This window comes from Lethenteron reissneri, chromosome 9 (assembly GCF_015708825.2).
Source record: "Lethenteron reissneri isolate LAM-NWPU_2019-01 chromosome 9, ASM1570882v1, whole genome shotgun sequence".
Classification (NCBI taxonomy): Eukaryota; Metazoa; Chordata; class Hyperoartia; order Petromyzontiformes; family Petromyzontidae; genus Lethenteron; species Lethenteron reissneri.
In genome coordinates this window covers 6,158,153-6,181,686 of record NC_083787.1, presented here as the reverse complement: position 1 = coordinate 6,181,686, position 23,534 = coordinate 6,158,153, and the positions used below count along the sequence as shown (strand labels likewise).

General features: G+C 41.7%; 2 protein-coding genes across 4 annotated transcripts in view; one reads left to right on the top strand and one right to left on the bottom strand.

The window, feature by feature from the left end:
- Nucleotides 1–1,052, top strand: part of LOC133340479 (uncharacterized) — a 41,696-nt gene extending 40,644 nt beyond the window's left edge. For all 3 annotated transcript variants that reach the window (XM_061548758.1, XM_061548757.1, XM_061548759.1), the window contains one exon: nt 128–1,052. In XM_061548758.1, coding sequence (XP_061404742.1) covers nt 128–319 — 192 coding nt within the window. In that variant the 3' untranslated portion in view covers nt 320–1,052. The remainder of the gene's footprint in view (nt 1–127) is intronic.
- The window catches only part of LOC133340484 (uncharacterized), a 63,315-nt gene continuing 40,827 nt past the window's right edge, over nt 1,047–23,534 (bottom strand). The window contains exons 5-12 of the mRNA XM_061548774.1: nt 22,897–22,984; nt 17,064–17,188; nt 15,287–15,348; nt 12,262–12,331; nt 9,170–9,254; nt 4,898–4,973; nt 3,936–4,064; nt 1,047–2,535 (exon numbers count right to left, since the gene is read on the bottom strand). Coding sequence (XP_061404758.1) covers nt 2,270–2,535; nt 3,936–4,064; nt 4,898–4,973; nt 9,170–9,254; nt 12,262–12,331; nt 15,287–15,348; nt 17,064–17,188; nt 22,897–22,984 — 901 coding nt within the window. The 3' untranslated portion in view covers nt 1,047–2,269. The remainder of the gene's footprint in view (nt 2,536–3,935; nt 4,065–4,897; nt 4,974–9,169; nt 9,255–12,261; nt 12,332–15,286; nt 15,349–17,063; nt 17,189–22,896; nt 22,985–23,534) is intronic.

The following is a 23,534-nucleotide window of genomic DNA, read 5'->3' as shown; positions in this document are numbered from 1 at the left end:
TATCGCAGTATGCCAACTACTACACGATCACATCCTCACACAAAGACAAAGCCACACTAACACGCACACCCACGTGTGTGCTCAGTGTAATGTGGTGTGTGCTGCTCTCTGTGGTCTGTATGGGCAGTACGTGTCTGCTGGCTGGGACCGCACCGTGCGGGTGTGGAACGCGTACCACCGAGGTCGGGCTGGGCCATCCAGGGACAACTGCTCTACTACACCCACTCTACAGAGAGGCACTCCGTCACGAGCCGGGGCCGCGTCTCCCCACGCGGTCACTCCAAACCGTCCGCCGCCACCTCATCTTGTCATACCGTAGAGCTCCTTCCAAAGTCGACAATTAAAACTGCTCGTGGTTAAGTTACGTGCGCATCCTCGTGCCTTCGGGGTGGCTGAGTGGGATGATGTCTCTGATGAATCCAGTATTTGCTGGATGAGAAAAAGAAGACCCCCTGATATTGCACCATGAGATTATTAAACTATGGTATTCAGTAATTAAGGCAAGAATATCTCATGACATTGCCTTCCATAGTGGGTGGACCTTACTTGGAGAGTTATCCAAAATTGCTGAATGGTAAAACTGTCTTTAATTGATGCTTCTTGGAGCTGTACACTAATATGCTAAGCTGGAAGGAAGCTCTTGATATGTGCACTTCTACAGGAATAAGTGGCATGCTTAAGATGTTGATGTACAGTTGTTTATACTTTTTTCGCTGGTTCGTTAGATCCAAACCTGAGTTAAGTGAATTAGTGTAAACTCCAGCAGTGTTTACAATGACGCCACTGCATTTTATGAATAAATAAAGAAATCTTCCACCAGCCATGTTTAAAATGCTAATACCGTAATGAGAAATGCCAAGCATTAGTAAGCTAAATGCTGTGCTGCATCCCTGAATTAATATACGGGGGTGCACTTTGACAATAAAACAGTGAGAAAGCTGATGTAGTTAATGCCATTGGTGCAGAGCCAAGACCAATGACTCATTGCCCTAGCCAGCACCTTGCCAAGCGAGAATGCATTATTTAAAATGACAAGTCATTTAGTATCACATTTTGGTACTATTTTTTATTATAATAATGTATGAAGTACATTTTAACCTTTTGTCTTTCTAGACCTTTTTTTAAAACCAACCAAAACAATTTGCAGGAAAGTCTTTTGTTTGGTATAATATTAACTTACAAAGACAAGACTAACTAAAGAACAGCAGACAGCTATCACACTTTTCACATTTTTCAACATTACAAAATAAAGTGACTTTAAAAAAAAAGTTAAGGCTGTTGTCATATGGTGTTTCTAAAAGACCACTCCCCATAGGATCCATTCTGGTCCACATTTCCATCTACACCAATCTACTCAATTCACATATAAATAAAACATTACACGTTGCAATACATCTGTAGGTTGGGCAAAGTCAATTTTGAATCGGAGTAGGCGTTCAAGAACTGGAATTTGAACAGCACCAGCGTGGTGCTTTATGGCCAGTCAGTTGCTAATCATTCAAACGATGTCCAAACTACCTATTTCAATAACCACTTTTATCCGGTTCACTGTGTCTTACCACAGTATTGATGTGTCAAGTGCATTATCCAATTTACATGCAAATGTAGTGAATGAGTAGACAAGCTGACCTTGTGGGTCCGATCCTGTAGTTTGGCACACTGATGGGAACACCAGCTGTGAGCACTATAAAGGTTTATAAGGCCCATGTGAACTAATAATGGACACCGCTCACTCAATACAATTGGACCAAAGTAATAATTTACTGCCCTTTGTTGATCCACTGCAAGATAAAGGCCTATACACTGAATATGTTACAGGGGTTGTTTGACTGTGTTGCACTATGCCGGTCGCTGCAGGTCGGTGAAGGGGATGAGGGACTATGACTGGTTCAGATGGCAATTTCCACACTGATGTTAGCCATGGTTAGAAATCACTCGGATTGGTGGGATTACAGCACCGTGCAATAGCTACTAAACATAGTACCACATATTAATGCTGCTCGCTGTCACTTAAGAGCCATCCAGTCATCAGAAAGAGCTAGGGTCTCTGGTTTCGCTGATGGGGAAACTGCCTATAGTCAATAGTGCAAATCACTTCCCTGGAAGTGTAACTTTTAGCCACAAAATGGCACTCAATTATAGGTATCTCTGTGGGCTTTTTTTGTCTGCTCCAAGTCAATAAATAAAACAGAGAAGACACTCAGACATTTCCTCCAGTTTTGTTCAAGCCACGGGAATGCATGGAGTTGTTTTCTGACAACTGTGCCACCTATAAAGCGCTCCACTTAAACTCATCGCAGGAGGCGTCCTCGCCCGAGCCGCAGCCGCTGTGACCCGCCGCTGGATCCCTCGTTTCCAGCCCGACTTCCTGTACTCCCGCCGCCTCGCCTGCGCCCGCTGTCATGCCCGTGCAGGTTGCTTCGCCTTTTTTCATCGCATCCCAAGTGCCCAGGGCCCCCATGAGGGCGGCCAGCACTCCGGCTTCTGACGGCGACGGGGGGGTCTCGTGTTCCGCCCCCGGTAGCTCCGGGTCGTCTGCGCACCCACGGGATATTGGCGTCCAGGGCGAGTGCGTCACGAGATCGGACGAGGAATCCACAGGACAACTGCCTTTTGTCAACGGGGCAATCGTATATGCCTCAATATACACTGCATTTTCTCTGACATCAATTACCCTTTCATTTTTTATGATGTATTGCACAGCTGAGTATGCAATTTGACACATGATGGATTAAAAGCATTGAGACGTCTTTGTATGCACGGTACCCAGATGGAAAAACAGTGGCATTATTTCTTTGAAAGAGTACATTTGGAATGTTGCTACAGTTTCGTCCCGTACGTAGCCAACCGTGCTGATCTGAGGTGCGGGGGAAGGAAAATAAACTAAACACAAAAATCAGTTCTTAAGAAATTTGTTTTCAATCGAGAGTTAAAAGTGTATAGCTCCAGTGTCTTCATAATATCGTAAGGAAGAGCATTCCAGACTGCCGTAGAAGCGCATCTTAAAGCGTGCGATGCGGTGACCATCTTTGCTCGATGGTTAGCTAAAGCTGCTGCGAGGATGAGCAGAGTTTGCATTTTGGTTTATGCTCTTTGACCAGATCAGTAAGGTATCGTGGGCCATTTGTGGAAAGCACTTTGTTTGTAATGAGTGCGACCTTTAATTTGACCAATGTTAATCAAATAAATTAACCTTGTAGCACGAACAACACAGATTAAAAAAATAGGGTGAACGATCCGATCGATGCAGTACCACTCTGCTCTACCTTGCCCTCCTATCTATCACCACCAGAAAGCAGCCACTACATTTTCCAAAGTGTGCTTCTTAAAGACACTAATCATAAAGTCACCAAGACCTGGAGACTGGAGTGCACAGTTTCAAAAATAATTGGGTAAAAAAAAAAATAACAACCTCTTTTCATGAGCTTCACAGTGACAGAAAAAAGAAAAAAAAAAGAAAATGTGGCAAATTTTGAAGGAATAATTCTGGGATGTTTCAGCGATGATTTGTGAGTGAAGGAATGCTACTCTATTGGACAAGTCACCAGAAAATTGCCAAACATCCCAATGCAGAACCCTCCTGAACAAACTTTCTGGATATATTAATTACATCCATGATGTTTTCCTGGATAAATGTCGTTATTACTGAAATATTTCAAAGGTAGTTTTTCGCAACGGTAAAACATAACACGAGACAATCGGTTGACTGAGTCGGTCTTAAATATGGACATTGGTCGCGAAAGCCTACGTGTTAAATTCATGAGTGAGTGACGAAAGCTGGTAAGTGTAGGCGCGCAACACATCGATGCTGGACAATCCTCGATGCAACGGTACCAACAACAGGAGGTCTTCATCGAGCAGAGGGCAGATCACGGCTGAAAGAAAGGTGACAGTGATGGTGTACGTGTTTCCACCGGGTTGAAAGTTCCACCTACCCGTGTGCTGCGTGGACAACGCAACACGCGCATTATCTTCTCCGTCATCCATCCACCCCCGAGAGAGTTGTCCGATTCCCAAATGCATCTTTTCAACCGCAAGCAATCTGCAACTCGTGGACTCCATCCCTAGCGTGCATGCACAAAGATAAAAACGAAAGAAAGATCCTCTACTTATCTGTACGACCAGAGTGGCAATTGGTCATTCGAGAGCCTCTGTTAGGTCACCACAGCAGCATACGTGGGAGGTGATGTGTCAGGGCGCCATGTCCAGCAGCTTTTGTCTCTCCAGTGATTGGACACGCAGGAGGACAGGTTCAGACATCAAGCGTCACTGATTTGATCTCTGGACAGGAATCAAGGCCCAAAATCACAAGAAGAAAAAAATCACTATAAGTGACTAGGGCGCTGTGAACCCTGTCACCGCATTCACGTAATTGCTGGCAGATGAGGGCACGCAGGTTGAATTGGGGTAAAACAATACAACCCACACGAAGCCCGTGATGCACAGACGCTGCTCTAGTCTTAACGCGGGCAGTGCTTGTGCAGCTTGTGTCAAGCGGAATGCACACGTGGTCATTTTAACATGGTGACACTATTGTGACTGTTGCCAAGGCCATTGTTCTGTTGCCATCCTGTGCAGCTTCACACTGTACGCTACCACTGTGGCCATTTAGAGTTGTCTAATTACACTATACTCTGGCCGTTCGTCTGATGATGTAGTTGTAATTACTCGCGAAAGATCGTGCTCGAATTGTAAACGTTGTGGGCTTTACTCTCCCACACACCGGTGTGGTGAACTAGCAACGAATTGTAATGTTTTGCTTACGTGACAAACCTTACGAATTGGCTGTGTCGGGTGGATGGCAGGTTGAACGACACATTTATATTTACGCGACCGAACCCAAAAACCTCTATTATGTACTCGATACTGTTTCTGCAAAACTTTATTTTCAACTCACGGAGTTGTGACTTCTCCTCGTGGCTTAGCTGAAGCTGAGTTTCCAGGGTTTCTATGTGCTTTTTCTGAGTCAGCAGCTGCTCCCAGACACGTGGAGAAAAAGACAGATAGAGGTCAGGGTAGGTTAGAGATCAAGGCAGAGACAGTGGCACAAAGCAAATACCTTGTGATTCCATGAGAATGACAAAAATAATGAGCACAATGGCCAAAATCAAGTCCAAGTATCTTCATGTTCGAACAAATGCTCATCGCTGTTGATGGTCCTCAGTCAATTGGTTTACAGTCGTATCCCTATGCGCGTTACCTACGATGAGAATGTATGTTTGTACGTAATGTTTACTTCTTTTGCACCATACGTATCCAACAGTGCTAATCGGAGGTGCGGGAGAAAGACAACAGTGGTGAAGGAGGTGCTCAAAATTGGTTTAGATACCGCCACTGATGTTAGCTGTGGTCGGGAATTGAGCTCAGGACACGAGAATGCATACACAACTAAGGGACAAACCGCTTACAGAATTAAATACCTTGAGTATAGGACACCAGGAGTGCATGGTTTAAACGGCAGGTTAAGTGTCCCCAAGTTGTAAAAAAAGAATAAGATAACACAACCAATAAGATGCTGATGCTGCGTGAACTTAATTTAGTCACTGTTTTCGGGCTCTTATGCGTGTCAACATTGATTAGATGCATTTAAACTCTGCAGCATTTGAGTCAGACCACGACTGTTTTGACCACACTTCCTTAGTGGAACCACAAACTGCAAGTAACTTAAAATAAATCGCGCACTAGATAGTTTGGTTAATGTAATGCTGATGCCTGCAGCGTCAAATTTGTGCACACGCAGCGAGAAGCACTTGCGACAGCTACGGTCCAACGCGTTGCGGCTGTCAAGAAAACCGATGCATTTCAATAGGTTGGCAACAAAACATCGGGCCGCAAGTCAGTGATTCACGAGTAACAATATCTTGTACTCGTAATCGGCTGAATGTTTCATCTGCTTTCAATTGCTTTAATTCGCACCACAATCCACAGAAGATTAATCACTTGGTGCTCTGACGATTAGGATTATATATTTGTAAGTGTTTAGCAAGGGACTGAAAACAATTTTGAGATTTAGGTGCGACTCTGGCCGATAATAAAAATCAATCAACCTCTGGGCCATTGTTTAGTGAAAGCAAACTTATAAGAATTGTATACTTATGAGAATAGATTTGGCTGTATTTGTGCCAAATTTCTTGAACATCAGTCACCATCGCCTGTATGCTGTACAAACTCAATACAAAAATGTACTCGGAAGAAGAAAATAGTATTAAACGTATTGTCGTCACAGAAAATAATGACAAGTCCCTCTCTTAGAGGAGTACAAAATACCATGGCAAACTGATCAACATAAACTATATATAAAAAAAAAAGACTACCACTAAGTTATGTGCTAACTTACCAATCTAAAAAATGATTATCGTGGATAACGCATTTGAGCACGATAAAAACAGTCACGTACTTTTTCACGACATGTAATTTTTCCACGCAGATCAACAAAATGTTCATCAGATGTAAGGATGACCCAACATGAGGCCATGATGAGTCGTGGCGTGAGGTTTTCAGCAGGAGGCACTCTCCCCTCTGTAATCGTGATTGCTGTTTCTCACTGTTCCAACCCTGCCTGCCCAATGTTCCAGCAACAAGGTAGAGGGGACACTGTTCTAAGTTTGTGGTGAAACATCAAAAACTGTGACGCTTTCCACTTATGTGAATATTAACAGATTGTGATGCTCTATGATAAAAAAAAAATCATAAAATAGATGGCGTTAAGGCCAGAGTGCTGGCTAAAATCCCAATGCTGTATTGATCAATACCTTGTCTGGCCACACAAGACATCTGATATGTGACTAGCACAAGTTAAAGTAAATTTCTTTAAACCGTAAGATCCTGATAACTTGCAAATAATGAGTATTGCTTGAATGATTTTGTCAGCACGAGACATCGTTTCATCACTGCATCTTAAAATGTTAATTTTGGTTTCAAGGTGAAGATCAGAAGGTCCTTTGCAAAGGAACCGGTGATTGTCTCCCCCTGCTGTTCATGCTAGGGCCTTGAAAACCTTAAATGTCCTGTGCGTAACACTCCCATCCGCTGCTCCAACTGGAAAAGCAGCCGCTACGGCTGTTGCTTTTGTATTTTATTACCTTCATTCTGCTGTGCGAGTGCATTGTGTTCATTCCGTTCGCTTTATTACTCCTATCTGTCTTTGAGATCTCATTTGGTCAGCACTGCCTTTGTCACGCATTCTAAATCCAGCCCTGTAATTGAATCAGGTTAGGTGTGACCAATTTAACCAATATAATTCAGGGAGACATTTAACAGAATGTAAACCTCAAAGGTTTTAATTAAATTAGGAACGAGAAACTAGGAAAAGATGGCTGTCAGACACAGTCCATCTTTCCACATCACCTAGTCGATGGACGTATGGGAATGCTCATATCAGTTTTTCAGTGCGCAGCAAGCGGATTGGTTTGGATGGTTGTACAGTCTGACCCTCAGGGATTTTTTTGATGTGCACTGCTGTCAGATTTAGTTTAATCTTTAATTTAAGATAATTATGTTCAATCTAGCTTCGCCAAAGTTTTATTGAAAAATGTAATGCTAATTGTATTATTTATTTTCATTACATATGCACAATGTCTCTTTAGACGTTTGTTTAAGACCTTTGAGATTGTCCAAAGAAAGTTGGAATTATCCTTTCACCTGGATATGTCTTTAGCTGAATTCCTGGCAATAATGAAGGAGACATATGAAATGCTGCAAGATAAATTGGAACACGTGTCCAAGTACAGCCCTCTTCACAATTGGAACCTCATGAGGTTGGAACCTCATGAGGTTCCAATTGGAACCTCATCAGGTTCTAATGATGTAAATGCTTACACCCCGAGCTCTCATACTCTGATGGTGCATTGTCTTTGAGTTGTGCACCTTTTGGCGTCATCTGGTCCAACCCATGTGAGACTAGGCTCTAAGGAAAGCTGTCTCGGGTGTGGACCAATCAACTTCAAGGACAGTGCATATATTATCAGAGTTATGTTTTTTGTTTGCATTATGGCTGCAGGTATTGTGGTCTATGCAAACATGACTCCTTGTAAAAAAGGTGTCAGTTTTGTTGCCAGATAGAAGGGTAAAAAAACTATTATCATACAGCCCTCTTGTCAATCCCCTGTTGGATGAGGCTCTCCCCAAGCCATGCAGAGTTATTTGGCCAGATTTCTCCATTCTTCTCAGTGTGCATTGGTGAAGGCTAGGAGTATGGATATGGGAACACAGAAGTACAGTCCAACAACACACCTCTACTGCCCACAACATAACTTCCACACTTGCTATAACAGCTCAGAATCATAATTAGAATATCCAGGATTTCTGTTGTCCTTCCCCTGCACCTCTGATTAGCATGGTTAGCTACGTACGGTGTGAAAGAAGTTCAATGTACATACATACAGGCTTAACCTTGTTTGTTTTCCGAGACCTGATGAGATCAGGCATTCCAGGTAATAAGAAACAAACAAGTTACTAAATATTCAATGTAATACACAAATGCGATTCAGTTATTTTCATGAATGTTGTGTATATCATGTATAACGTTTCATTAGAGCTCCTTATAAGTCCACTGCTGGCTGAAGGCCTCCTCACAGCGTGGAGGTTGTTTATAGGTTCAATCTTTTTTTTGGGTGAAACTTTGCAAGGTGACATTAAGAAACAAATATACACACACACAAGCCAAAACCAAACATACACACAATTTCGAAACACCAACGGTGACGTGGCCTAGCTCTAGCGCTTTTGCCTCTTGTTGTTGCAGAGGTCCACGGTTTAAATACAGTGGCCGCCTTGATTTTAATACTGCGGGTTTATTAACCAAACAAAAACATATAAGCGTCATCTGCTTTGCAATGGACGGTAAAGTTCCCGGCGATGCATTTGTGTAAGAGCAGGCCATTGTATGCCGGTCCAATTTTGAAAAATAACCCACAATTGAATAGCAACCATTGCCTCCTCTTGCTAAAAAAAACTTGACAGGACCCTCCTGATTATATCATTAATAATAAATAACAACAATACTAATATTGTGTTCACACGACCAAAGATAACATCACATATATTCAGCATAGTAAATACACTCTTTGGATGTTTCATATCCACAAAAAACGCAAGAACGATGGTACATTTCAGCTGCCGATTGAATATTATGGGAGGGCAAATGCCCTTTTCACAACGATTACGCTACCTGATCTCTGAGAGACAGTATCTCTTTCTTCATTCGAGTTATGCACACAGCCTGTGCTTGGTAGGCTGCCAAGGAGCGATCCCTCCTAGAAAGGCGCGGGGGGCATGCACACACATACAGACACACACTTACTTGGGCGACACAGATGCATTATGCCTCCCACATGCTGGCACATACAGTCAATCACCTGTTAAATGCTTACAAATGCAATGCAAATATGTGCTTGAATGCATGCACTTCGTTCCAAACACAACATGTGCACACAAGGGTGAACACATGTACAAACACACATGCCTATACACACACACATACATGATAAGCTCAAGTAAATAATCTTGCATTCGAACACATGTATAGAATACATTTACATACTCCGGTGGTTGAGCCTCAGATTCAGAAGAAACAATGTGGATTCCGGTAAAGGGTCGTGGAATAATGGACCAGCTCTCTTCCCTCTCACAGACATTTGAGGGATGATGGGAGTAAGCTTCTCCAGTCTACCTCTGCTTTGCAGACTTGGAGAAAGAATTTGACCGTGTTCCCCACAATGTCTTGTGGAGTTTGTGTATAGTAGTGTATAGTGTAGTGTATAGTAGTGTAGTGTATAGTAGTGTAGTGTATAGTAGTGGAGTGTATAGTGTATAGTAGTGGAGTGTATAGTAGTGGAGTGTATATTAGTGTAGTGTATTGTAGTGTAGTGTATAGTGTATAATAGTGTAGTGTATGGTAGTGGAGTGTATAGTAGTGCAGTGTATAGTAGTGTATAATGCAGTGTATGATAGTGTAGTGTACTGTATAGTAGTGGAGTGTATAGTAGTGTCGTGTATAGTCGTGCAGTGTACAGTGTAGTATATAGTAGTGTAGTGTATAGTGTAGTACAGTAGTATATAGTAGTGTATAGTAATGTGGTGTATAGTGTAGTAGTGTATAGTAGTGTATAGTGTAGTAGTGTATAGTAGTGTATAGTGTAGTAGTGTATAGTAGTGTATAGTGTAGTAGTGTATAGTAGTGTAGTGTAGTAGTGTATAGTAGTGTATAGTGTAGTAGTGTATAGTAATGTAGTAGTGTAGTGTATAGTGTAGTAGTGTATAGTAATGTAGTGTAGTAGTGTTAGTAGTGTATAGTGTATAGTATGTAGTGTAGTAGTGTAGTAGTGTATAGTGTAGTAGTGTATAGTGTAGTAGTGTATAATAGTGTAGTAGTGTATAGTAATGTAGTGTAGTAGTGTAGTGTATAGTGTAGTAGTGTATAGTGTAGTAGTGTAGTAGTGTATAGTGTAGTAGTGTTAGTAATGTAGTGTAGTGTATAGTGTAGTAGTGTAGTATAGTGTATAGTAGTGTATAGTGTAGTAGTGTAGTGTATAGTGTAGTAGTGTATAGTGTAGTAGTGTATAGTAGTGTATAGTGTAGTAGTGTATAGTGTAGTAGTGTAGTGTATAGTGTAGTAGTGTATAGTAGTGTATAGTGTAGTAGTGTATAGTGTAGTAGTGTATAGTGTAGTAGTGTATAGTAGTGTATAGTGTAGTAGTGTATAGTGTAGTAGTGTAGTGTATAGTGTATAGTGTAGTGTATAGTGTAGTAGTGTATAGTGTAGTAGTGTATAGTGTATAGTGTAGTAGTGTATAGTGTAGTAGTGTATAGTATAGTGTAGTAGTGTAGTAATAGTGTAGTAGTGTAGTGTATAGTGTAGTAGTGTAGTGTATAGTGTAGTAGTGTAGTGTATAGTGTAGTAGTGTATAGTAATGTAGAGCTAGAGTCTGTCACCAGGGAGTGGGATGTCTAGACCGCCACTACTCAACATGCTGCCGCCACGACCCTCACCAGGACAAGCGGACTGAGAAACGATGGAACCAACAAAGTAGATATACGTGTAACATCGGCAGCCATAATCAATCCATTGCTGGACGAACACCTTCCCAAGCTGGCAACATCATTTATGGCCTCGCGATACAAGAATCTGTATAAAACTTGCATGTGAAACATTTAATCACTCTAATTCCATGGCAGATGTCCTTTTGGTCATACAGCATTCCCTTCTTTGGCTGCCACTTCTTGACATTAACCTCAACCGTTGGCCATCATTTCTTCTAGTGACATATCCTGCCCAAACTTACTTCACTTAGCACTCAATATGATGTCCCTAACTTGTGTGTGCTCTCAACACACTTATGCATGCTTGACGGCTACCGAAAGAGTCACAAAAGATGGAGAGCATCTGTCAATAGACAGATGGCATGCAACTTCACGTGGATTCATATTCTTAGGTTTTTTCGGTAAAGTCACGTAGGTAAAAACATTAAAAAGTAAAAAAAAATCACGACGTTTCGGAGGCAACACAAGCTTCCGTCTTCAGGTGGTACCGTCACAGCCACGACAGCTGTATCAAGTAAATGAGAGATTGCAGGAGCTACCACTCCGTTTATATAATGGTTGGAGAAGGTGGTGGGGCAAGGGCCGCATACTTTTATTAATATGGTAAGGTGAGGCTTAAGACTAAGAATAGACTGCATAACAAAGGCTAACAAAGGCTGAGCCTTTGTTATGGAGAGGTGCGGTTTGTGACTCAACCTGTGACAGTACCACCTGAAGACGGAAGCTTGTGTTGCCTCCGAAACGTCGTGATTTTTATTTTACTTTTTAATGTTTTTACCTACGTGACTTTACCGAAAAAACCTAAGAATATGAATCCTTGCAGTCACGAAAGCTTCAAATCTAGAATTCATGTGGATTATGGAAGTACACACACAGACACACGACAACCTCTCCAGCAGACTGTTGCGGAGAGTACTGTTGTGTAAGGTCAGCATGGTATGGTGCGTCTCCCTTCACATCCAGACGCATTTTTAACATAGCAACCAAAGCAAATTAACGTAGAAGACACTCGTGCCGATGATAACCGTAATCAAATCTTTGTCAACCGAGTGAACGCACACCAAGGTAAAACGTCTCGTTTTCAAGGCAGACCCCGGTCACAAAGCAACACAACACATGTAGAAACATATTCACCACGCACATATAAATGGTTGACAAGCTCAACAAAAAAAAGTTATAGAAAAACTCTTAAAGTTAAGCTAAGTCATTCACATCACTCACCAGAACTTTATATCCAAATCCATCTTCTTCACGTCTATGCTTATTTCCTCTTTTGTGATGGCATTCCGACCTGAAAGCACAGCCCCAGTAAACAGATTACTGAGCATTTTAAGAAAACACTGAGGTGCAAAAACAAAAATCAATAGAATGCTTCATCAATTTTCTATTAAATACTAAAGTTATACTGGCTCAACATGTATGCGCTACGCAAGTAATTATTATAAGGCAGTACGTAAATTTTATCTAAATCGGTAACGACTTAAAAGAGTAAAGGTTACAAGACATTATGTAAATGAAAATCACGTTATAAAAATCACCCAGTACAGTAATGTCAATGTAAGGGGATGACCGCACGTTTTATTATAACATTTGGTGGCAGAAATGTTTTATCTGAAACAGACTGAGGATATTCATTGGACTGAAAAGTCTACCTTACATTAATTACAATATTCAGCGGTGTTCTGTTCCCCCAGTGTATGTACATGGAGGTGGCAGAGTCCCTGAGTGATAGATGATGAGCTTGCCTCCTGGATCATAAAGTATGTTACGCGTGAGTCTACAGAAGAAGACGTGACGCAGGCAGTGATCGGAAGGAAACTGGCACTATTTGGTCACATATGTAGGATGGACAACAGGAGCATTAAAAGTGCGTTGCTCAGTAAAAGGGAAGGAACTGGAGGGAGAGAGGAAGACCTAACAGAGAATGGCTTGACAACGACATAAGAGATGTGGCACTACTGGAGCATATTGGCACAAGACAGAGGGAAGTGGAAACAAATGATGAAACGTGAAATGGACAGCTACGGGCTATCTGCCCATGGCTCATGATGATGATGAATTGCTACATTATAGTCAAATACAATCATAATAATTCACAGCCCCTTCAACCCACACCGTGCATCAGTTATGGGTGACATTTGACCATATTTCACCATGCTGGTCACTGCGGGTTGGTGACGGAGGAGGTTGAGGGGGCATGGGGGACGTGCAGGCCCTGGTTTAGAAATCCCTTGCCACTGACATTGGCTGTGGCTGGGAATCAAAGTCAGGTGGCTGTGTTCACAGCGCAGTGTATGGACCACTGCACCATTGCTCCATCCCACTGCACCATTGCTCCATCCCACTAAAGTGTAACCGTCTTTAATTCAGATTTTCCAGCTTTATAAAAGAGGGTCGGTCACATTCCAATAACCCGGGATTAGTGGGCGTTTACTGCACCGCACAATTCTGCTTGCTCGGTCAAAAGGTTGCTCAGAGCAGAGATGAAATGAGTGCCATGGTGCTTTGTACAGTGTTGGTTTTCATCATAGATGCTATTGTGAGCTGTGGACACCACTGGGGTTTGCTGTTTCCCTCAAGGTATTTCAAAGAAAAAGATCCAGCAATTGGCACACATACACTGATTAGTGCAACACACTCTTGGCAATTAGCCTGGGCCAGGAACACAAACATGTATTCAGGAGAGCACTTTGTATATTTAGTTTTTTTTAAACGCATCTAAAGGAACTCCCCAGAGTTTTATTAGGCTATTTATTCATCCATTCATTATTTTTCCACAGCGCATAGACTAATTTGCAGTGCAGTGTTTCTGGATAATTGGCCACGAAGTGCATTGTGGGTGCTAAGCTCTCGAAGACATGTTTTCACACAGGGGCCTGACAATAATAGGTGGTTTCATAAATTCACAATGTGTCCTCAAAACACATGGGCACCATCAAAATGAGGCTCTATGGGAGTCACATACAGAGGCAATGGTACCTGCTCCACATTTACATTTACTGGTGTCGGCCTATCTGCACTCTGGTTGTATGAAAACAGCCAAGGTTATATATATTTTTTAAATAAACTTGCATGCATAGGTGTCAGGTTTCCATTGTGTGTATTTATCAGCCTCCTATGGACAGGTGATACCATCAATCAATCAAGCCCTTTATTTGAGTCGCACGAAAACTCACCGAGAAAAACGTCACTTTTACAGAGGGAACCCTGGGGATCATTTACGTTTGTTTAGGTTGCTCAAGCAAACATGATTTTTTTTAACAGACATACTCGAGATAAATCCATGCAATAGTTATTGATTGAAATTCAAAATAAGATAAGAACAACAAGCATTTACACATAATAACCGTCTAGAAATTTTTTTGCGTAATTTTCAGTGAGACGGCCTTTGCTGAGAACAACAACTACTCAGCTTTCAAAATGAGTCCATGAAAGACAAAAAAGATCACAATCTATATAAAATACAGTTCAGGATCCGTTTAATCCCAATAAGCAGATATCTGCCAAAGATGAAATTCATATTCCAGGCACAGGGTGAGGATCAAAAACATTAAATCTGACAGGAGGGCTGTCTATTAATGTTCTGCTCTCGTTTGAGCCCTAATGAGTACTTTAGAGAAACATGCACTCGAACCCAACATCAAAATGCTCAGTGCTCGCAAAACACCCTCCACTATGCACATCAATGTAATATTATTATCCCGCAAGTCATTTTATGATGAAGCCAGCTGAAATGTAACTGTGCGTGATGAAGACAATGGCAGAGAGAAGAGCATCACAGAACAACCCATAAGAACACTTTGATTGCCCCCTATCCATCCTTGGGGACCCTGCAAATTCCCACACATGCGCCACTGAAACAAGTGTTCATTACGCGGCAATAAAAACTGCTGCACTGTAATCCTGAGAGTTGAAAATGTGGCAAATGAAGTGAAAATCTTATTTAGTATGAAAACTAAAAATGTGCAGTCATTGATAACAAAGTTTATACAATCAAGTCGGTACACTTGAGAACTCAGTTTAAACAGCAACCAGGGATCTTTATGGTCCCAGCTCAAGGACTCTGGCAGATAATTAGCCCGCTAAAATGTTTTCCTGCCAAACTTATATTATGTGAAACTAAATATGGTAAGGTGAATGCGGGGTTTTTCTTTGTATTATTGTTGGTTTGTTTGTAGTTAAGACACTGCCCTCTATATCACTGGGACCACGGACTGTCCCCTACCGAGTGTGTAGTGTGCACTACCTGCGCAGTACTCTGGGAAGTAGCTCATCATTGTCGTGTTGACCCAGTCGTCAGAATACTCCCTGCAACACAACACAACGGCCGTGTTTCAACAGTACACTAATGAGCTTTGAAAAACCAAAGCGGGGTTGGGCTGTTTCAGTTCCAAGTCATTTCATTTCATGCTTCCTGGACCACTTAAGTAAAGGGCATGCTGCCAGCAAAGTGAAAAATAATCAGCAATAATTGGAGAATCTTCAATGGCCCATTAACGTTCTCTAGTGATGCCAATGAACAAGTATGAACCATTGGTTGCCGAGCTGCAGAGTTGTGTGTTATGCCAGCAAATTCGACACTTGTGCAGGGGCAGTTTTAGGTAATTGCCGAACATGGCATATGCGGCAAACATAACAATTTAATCACCTGACTTTGAGGATTATTTAATGTCTCTAAAACCTTTTTAGAACTTTTCAAAACCTTTTTTCTTCGAGAAAGTATCCTATTCTCTTCTTGCTTCTCCTCCCATTACTCCAACACTGCACTACCGCTGATGTTTAAGAAGGAATCCTGGGGCAGTTACCTTGTTTGTAGAATTACGATCGCACAAAAGTGGCATAATGAGAATGAACGTTGAGTCATAGAAGCGTGGCAAGTGCACGGTTCCCCCATCGCACCTGCAGTCCCTCCTGGGAAGCTGCACTCTGCACAATTCAAGCACTAATTGCATTTTTCCCATAATTAAGACTCTCCGCTAATGTGTGCAAGTATTTGGCATTATTTCGCCAAAAGGCCATACGGTGCGGTGAGCAATTCTTTCAGTCGCCTTTCCAAAACGCTCTCCCCCTCTATGCCCAACCTTTGCTGGCACTTGTCTCGCAGATAAGGGCATTTGCACTGATGGTCCTGCAGGGCCCAGCGCACATAACGAGGCTAATTGGCTCTCATTTATTGGCTCGGCAAGCAAGTAGATTGGAGGGTGATTCCAAAATGATGATCAAAGTGACAACCAGATGCCCTGGCATTACATACATGGTGGAAATAGATTGTAGATGTGACTCAGAAAAAATATCTGGGAATAAATGCCCACAACACCAGCACCAAGGGCAGTGAATGCCCTCCATGGGTCATGCATCTAAATATGGCTCTTTTAATAGTATAACTAATTCGTTAATGCATGTCCAGATAGATAGATATATTCCATATGGGTGGAAGTGTTGCAGAGTCCTTGAATCATAATTAGAGGCTGACTCAGTACATCATCTTTCCAGAGCCAATTTAAAAAACACCGTGTTTTTTTGACAATCAACGATGGTTGTCCTTTATACAAACTGGCCCCAACGACAGGAATGTGGAATTTCCACCATTGGCTAAGGGCCAACAACAGAGATGAGCAACTCCCAAAGCTCGTCTGAGACACTGACCTTTTTATTTGGGGTTTAAAAAGGAAGCTATAACCCAAAAACGGCTGTCCAATATGCAGTTTGAAGCTTCATTAATAAAAATGAAATTCTAAGCTACAGTCGAGTAAATCACGATCACGCTGTAGTAAGGCAATTTCGTTGATGTATTTACGTGTATAGGATATCACGGTGATATTTCTATACTGCTACAAGGACACTACTAGATCATAACTTCAGTCCAGCGACATCATTGTCATCTCACCAAAGTGCCACATAACCGTAACTTTAAATAGCTTTTTCTTTAACGAACAAACGCTTCAAACGAGTGTCGGACAGCCTAGGAAACACAACGAGCACCGTTTCTTTTGGATGGTGACTTTCTTTACAGTTCCGCTCACTTGAACTTGCTGTTGAGGATGACATCATCGCTGAAGCCGTGGTGAGTGAAGAAGCTCACGGCTCCGCTGTCGGCGTGCACCAGGATGGCATCGTACTGCCACAACTCCATGAGCTCCTTCAGCATCTGCCAACAAACAGCGATCAGTTTAAATGGCTTATGGATAGCCATCGAAAAAAAGACGGTCACCGCATCGAGCGCTTTCAGCTGCGCTTCTGCAGCCGTCTGGAACGCTCTTCGTTCCAATATTAGGAAGCCACTGGAGCTATACACTTTTAAATCTAGATTGAAAGCTCATTTCTTTAGAACTGCTTTTTTGTGATTCGTTTTTTGTCCTTCCCCCCGCACGCCCGATTAGCACAGTTATCTATGTACGGTGCAAAAGAAGTCCAATATGCATACATAGGTGCACACAACCAACAAGCTAGCCTGCACTGCGGGGGACGACTTACTCCACCCTCTGCAAGACTGCTGGTCTACTGTCGAGGAGCTGAGGCCAGCCCATCTTGCCCTGGAAATGAAAGCCTTGCCCTTCCGTATCGTTTCATCTCAGCCAGAGATTGTAGGGATCAACAAGGTTCTCGCGGTCAATGACACTGAATGTGCCACACTTTGCCATTGCTTCCGACTGATAGATTCCGCTCCTGTTGCCATGTCGCAACTCATCCTACAAGGTTTGCTCTTACGGTACCTGCCTTAAGGTCTTATCACTCGGCAGCAAAGCGTGTACGGATTTGTCTCACCCTCCCCTGCCCTTGTGATTCGATGCACTCAAATGATGTGGGGTCACAACTCAAGTCAGGATTTGATTCTTCATGTTCCATTGTGGTGAACCAATCACATACGATATGTGAAAATAATAAACGGGGGGCCATGAATGTATCATCCATTGTTATATAATTATAATTAGGCCACTTGTTTCAACTATACCAGAAGACCATTCACATTTATGAATAAAAACACACACGTGGTATGAAGATGTTATCGTACGAGTTTCATGATACTACCCACGTCATTTGATGCATGTATTATAAGCGAAATAATCAAAATTAATTTATGAATTGATGCACTTGCATGCCTAACAGTTACCAATATACACGTGCCACCTGTCTGAGTAACCTCCCTTCCTCCACCCTGCACGGGTGCTCAACTCATCCAAAGCCTCATATTATTTAAATGCAGGGACAGCAGACATTTGGCATAAAAACAAATGCAGAAATGAAAGATAACAATGACACGCTATCCTTTAACGATAGTCGTCCGCTGCAAATTCTGTAGAAAATATTGTAACAATGAGCTCCTGGATTTTTAACATCGTGACGTAACATATTTTAAACAAAAATGTAAAGCTGAGAACATCTGCATTACTTTTTACTTCACCATCACCTTCAATAGAACTATTATCACTGTGACTACCAATTGAACCACCAACACAATCAGTAAATCCAACACCGCACTATAGTAGCATTACCAACATTACGATGGCAGAACAATACAATGATACTGAGGATAATTCAATACATATTACAAATAACTAAACATTGTTTTCCATAGGTGTGACTGACATGAATTCATACACTTTACTATATTATATGGGTAGAACAAAAGTACTGGGGTAGCATTGATCTATCTGATATTAGGTTGCTCATATTTACTCTCAAAGCTTTTAAAAATCTGTAACTTATACCAAACTCATTTGAATGTAATTTTATATCAGTCATTGCTTCGACCACACTTACCGGTGTTAATGATAATCATCATCATCATCATCACTATCACACCATTACAAAAACATTTCAACCTCACATTACTATGAGTTATTGTCATCATGAGCAGCTCAACATTAGCCTCCACCGGTGCCACCACTTGATCTGAAACGCTGAATAATCTTTAAGTGTCGAAATTGGCACAAGCGACTGGCTTGAATTTCTTTGAAAAAAAACGTTTGCAATTGCAGATAACAAAAATGTAATTAGTGACGCAGGCCATGACAAAATATTGATTACTAATCACAGCAATGGTATCATTGCAGCCAACGCTGTGTCCAACATGATGATACCAGAGTAAATAAATTAATAAAAATGTTAAAACAGGGGCAATATTTGAAAACGCCTCGTTTGACAATGGTTCAATAATGTGCTCCAGCCATTCAAACAAACGGTTATTTCAAATATCTACCATCATTAGAGTTGCAGCATTGCAGCACCAATTATTACCGTAGCCAATTACGTTACTACCAACATGATAAATGACTGCTTGCAAAAATGGAACGCTTAATTGTTGTTAAACATGTTTCATATGCAAATCAACATCTGCGATGCACTGGTGGTGTACTGCTTAATGAGTGGCACACTGTTTTTTTTTTATCATGTACATGTGCAGCCCGTTTGTCAATCCACTGCTGGATGAGGGCCTCCCTGTATCGTGTGGATCATGGAGGCTGTTTGACCATACTTCACCATGCTGGTCATTCTGGGTTGGGCAAAGACAGGCAGCATAGACCTGGGCACAGAGTACAGTATATAATGGTTTTTGCTTCACTGATTTCTGCTTCCCAGAACAGTTTTTTTTTTATTATAACATTAAATTAGTAAATGTTTATCTTCAATGGCGAGTATGTTTGTTCAGGTGAGAGGTATTTTTGATGATATAGAAAGCTTCACCCATGGCTTTTACTACAATAAGGCAAATCATATGCTTTAAGATTATAAAATTTCAATGTGTATTGGTATATATGTGTGTATATATATACATATATACACAACAAACGCAATTTACCACTAAGTGGCGGTGACATCATCACGACGCTTGTGCCAGGCTAGGTGTACTTTGTGGCCACGTGAAGTGTCGGAAGGCTGGCTGCCAGGTGGTGTACATTATATTGATGTGCAAATAAAGTACAAGATAACTCGCTTGGTAGATAAATGGTTTCATGACAACATAGAAGTGAGTTACAATTCTGGTCAGGCTAAACTCGCTAGCGTCAGGCCATCATCCACCCATTCCCCCCCACCCTTCCCAGGCTCAGGTCAGTAAAATGAAAAGCACCTCTTGGTTCAGAAGCCAAAAATGAGAAGCAGTAGACTGGCATCTGCCGTAGAAATATCTGCCACTCACTCCAGAATAAAAAGTGTGAGTGTGAAGTGCTGGCTGCCTTTGAGTGTATATTAATACTGCTACGAATAAGAATGTATTACAGTTCTTTGTCAATCCACTCCTGAATGAAGGCTTCCCACATCATGTCAGTTATGGGCGTTGATGGACCATAACTGCACTGTGCTGGTAAGTATGGCTTGGTGAAAGGGGGACCGATCACAGCTTCCGATATCACTTAGCACTGATGTTAGCCATGGCCAGGAATTCAACTCAAGTCGCCAGGTTCATAGTGCAGTATGCCAACCAATTCACCAGCGCTACCCTCAATATATATGTAGTCTGTGCCAAATCACGTGAAATTAAATAATATCAAAACATTAATTAATCACGAAATTCATAAAACATAAATGTGGAGTGTTGGCACAAGTACACAGAGGGATAAGCATCCTCATGCATGAGCCTTTCAGAATTCTGAGAAAAAACAGCACTTTGAATTCCAAGTCTGCCCTACATACCCTAATTGTTAAATATTCCGTACATATGAAATACATAATTTGAGACGTTTAAATGCCACTCTTACGTGGCCTTTAATTTAGGGTAGCATGCATTTTTCCAACCCATTATTCACATTAACCCCTTTTCAAGTATCAAACGACCTTCCAGTCCCATTAAAGTGAAGCACACAATCAATGAGTGCTCATTAACATGATGACAATAGCCATCCATTTGTGTATATATATCCTATGTGAGATGTATGTGCTTGCAAAGGTGTATAAGAACATGTCAGTATTCATAAAAGCTGAGATATCTAGCACTCTGCCCTAAGACAGTGAAAAGTAAAGAATCGTGAATTCAGAATTTTCAGAGAATGCCATCCATACCAAGCTCGAAGGCAAAACCGTTTTGTTGCAACTGGTCACATAAACTCTGCAAAAAAGTGTTTCCAATGGCCACCTACATTCAAATAATTCTCCAAGGAAGACACTTGCAGCAAAACCGACACCGAAAATGCGTGTTGTTGAAAGGTGGTTGACAAAAAGTAGAACGTCTTATTTACTCCTAAATCTACAAATACATGTCAGATGGGTGATTACGCTGTTTGATGTGCATTCAAATAATACGAATGTTCTAAAACACTTGCATTAGCATCACAAAGATGATTATTCAACCAGGCTATTTTCTCAAAGGAGACAAATTTTACTAAGTAGCACAACAATCTGAAAAGCTTTTCAGATTTGGCAAAACAAATTGCACATCTGTTATCAAGAACATTGCCTGAGCTTCAAGTAAACGCCCCAACCATACCTTATCAAAGCTGAGGTTTGAGTATACGAAACATAAAAACAGATTAAGGTACCATTATCAGTATTTGAATCTTCTCCAAATGTAAATATTTTTCTCTCTCTCTTCATAAATTGTAGGGCTATGTCCTCCTTCAAAGTTAATTATTTTGTATGTACTGAAGGGACTTATATAGACTTCAATTGTTATACAATTATCATGACAACCCTTTGTATAAGATAAACAAATAGGCAGAAATAATGACAAGAGATTGGTCTGTGCGCCTATTGCCTAAACAACCCAGCAAAAACATCATTATTATTACAAGGGTTAAAACCAAGAGAACTCCACATCGTTAATACATTGCCGCCAAATGATGAATTTGCCAATGCAATTAATTTATATAAAAAATAGCAAGCTAATCGAATTAAAACTGTTGCTATGTTTTTATTAATCTGTTATTTTAATACATTTCCTATTCATAGCTGTTAACATCTTCAGTGCAGTGTGGCCAATGTTCATGAACAATGCTGTTTGCAGTTTATTTAATTTGTTACACGTGTAACGACTCCAGGAGACACTGCCCTTGTGATGATTCTTTATTGAAGACACGTTCACTTGACAGGCGAAGACCCCGACTACAACAGCAACTTCGAGCCTCTCCTCTCGACCCCTTTCATCCCCTGTGTGGCCATCCCTAGACCCTTGGCCACGACCCCTTCTCTCGAACCCTCTCGATGGCTCTCGGTCCCTGCTCCGCACCTGCCCCCTTCTATCACGTGGCCACAGCCCCTATTCTCGATCCTTCTCGTAGACCCCAGATCGTTCCCCTGTCTGTCCCTTAACCTGTCATTATCTCCTGTGGTCGCTAGTTTCTTCCTATGCGAATTCCTCTGTCGTTACCCCCTGCGACCGCTAGTCCCCTGTACTGTCTTTACACACGGATTACCCCGTACTGTCTTTACACACGGATTACCCCATTTAGCCAATTACCCGGCTATTTTACACGGGAGATCTGTGGTGCGTCAATGCATCAGCAACAACATCAAAAGACAAAATCATAACTAATGCAAAGAACGAATGCAAGGTCTTTACGGAATATTGTACAACAAAACGAGGTGTTTAGCGGTTGCGGACGAAGCACACGCGAATAAACAAAAAAGGACAGGGCACACAAGCGGCAAGAGAAAAAATAAGGTTAAGTCCAGGTTCAAGTAAGCTTTGTAGTTTGGTCTAATCAAGACATCAGAATCAGAATCTGTAATTATCCTGGAGGAGAAATCCGATGAGTTACGAAGCCCTTTTTCACAGATGTCCAGTCGGGATGGGTCAGAAGTGACAACAACGAAGAATGCAAAAAAACGAGAGTATAAAAAGGGGGCAGTGAAGGAAGGGAACCAAGGGGCGAGGGTATTCCACAAACGCGGGGCAGCAGTGACAGAGTGACACATTCTCACCTGCAGGAGGAATCGTCCCAGTCCGTACTTGCGGAAACGCTTCCTTGTAGCCATGAGCTGCAGTAAGAACACCTTTTCCCCAGACGTCCTGGAAGAGCAAACAAAACTCAGCAATACAACTAGCTTAACTGATATAACACACTTTTTTTAAATAAAGGGACTTCATCATCATCAGCCATGATCAATCCACTGCTAATGAAGGCCTCCCAAAGTTGCTGCCACCTCTCACAATCCACTTAAGGACTTGCGCACGGGCAAAATTAATCACTGAAGCACATTCCATTCCTTGGCTGCCATTCCGTTACTATGAAGTCATATGTAATTATATATAATTTTTATTATTCTACGTTGGACAATAATGATGATGGCCGTGTGTTCCCTTCCTATGTTCAAGCCCAGGCTTTAGAGACATTCCAATCATAGAATCTCACCCCATCTCCACCATCGATACCCTTTCCCCCCATTTGAAACATATACTCTCTCCCTTCTTAATCACCTACTCATACCCCCCTCTCTCTATTTAAGGCCTCGTCACAGAGACGATCTCTCTCTTTGTGCCGATACGTGTTCTCTCTCTGTGTATCTTTGTGATATCTGTCTGCTTATATGTCTGTCTATAGTTTTCTGGTTAGATTTTT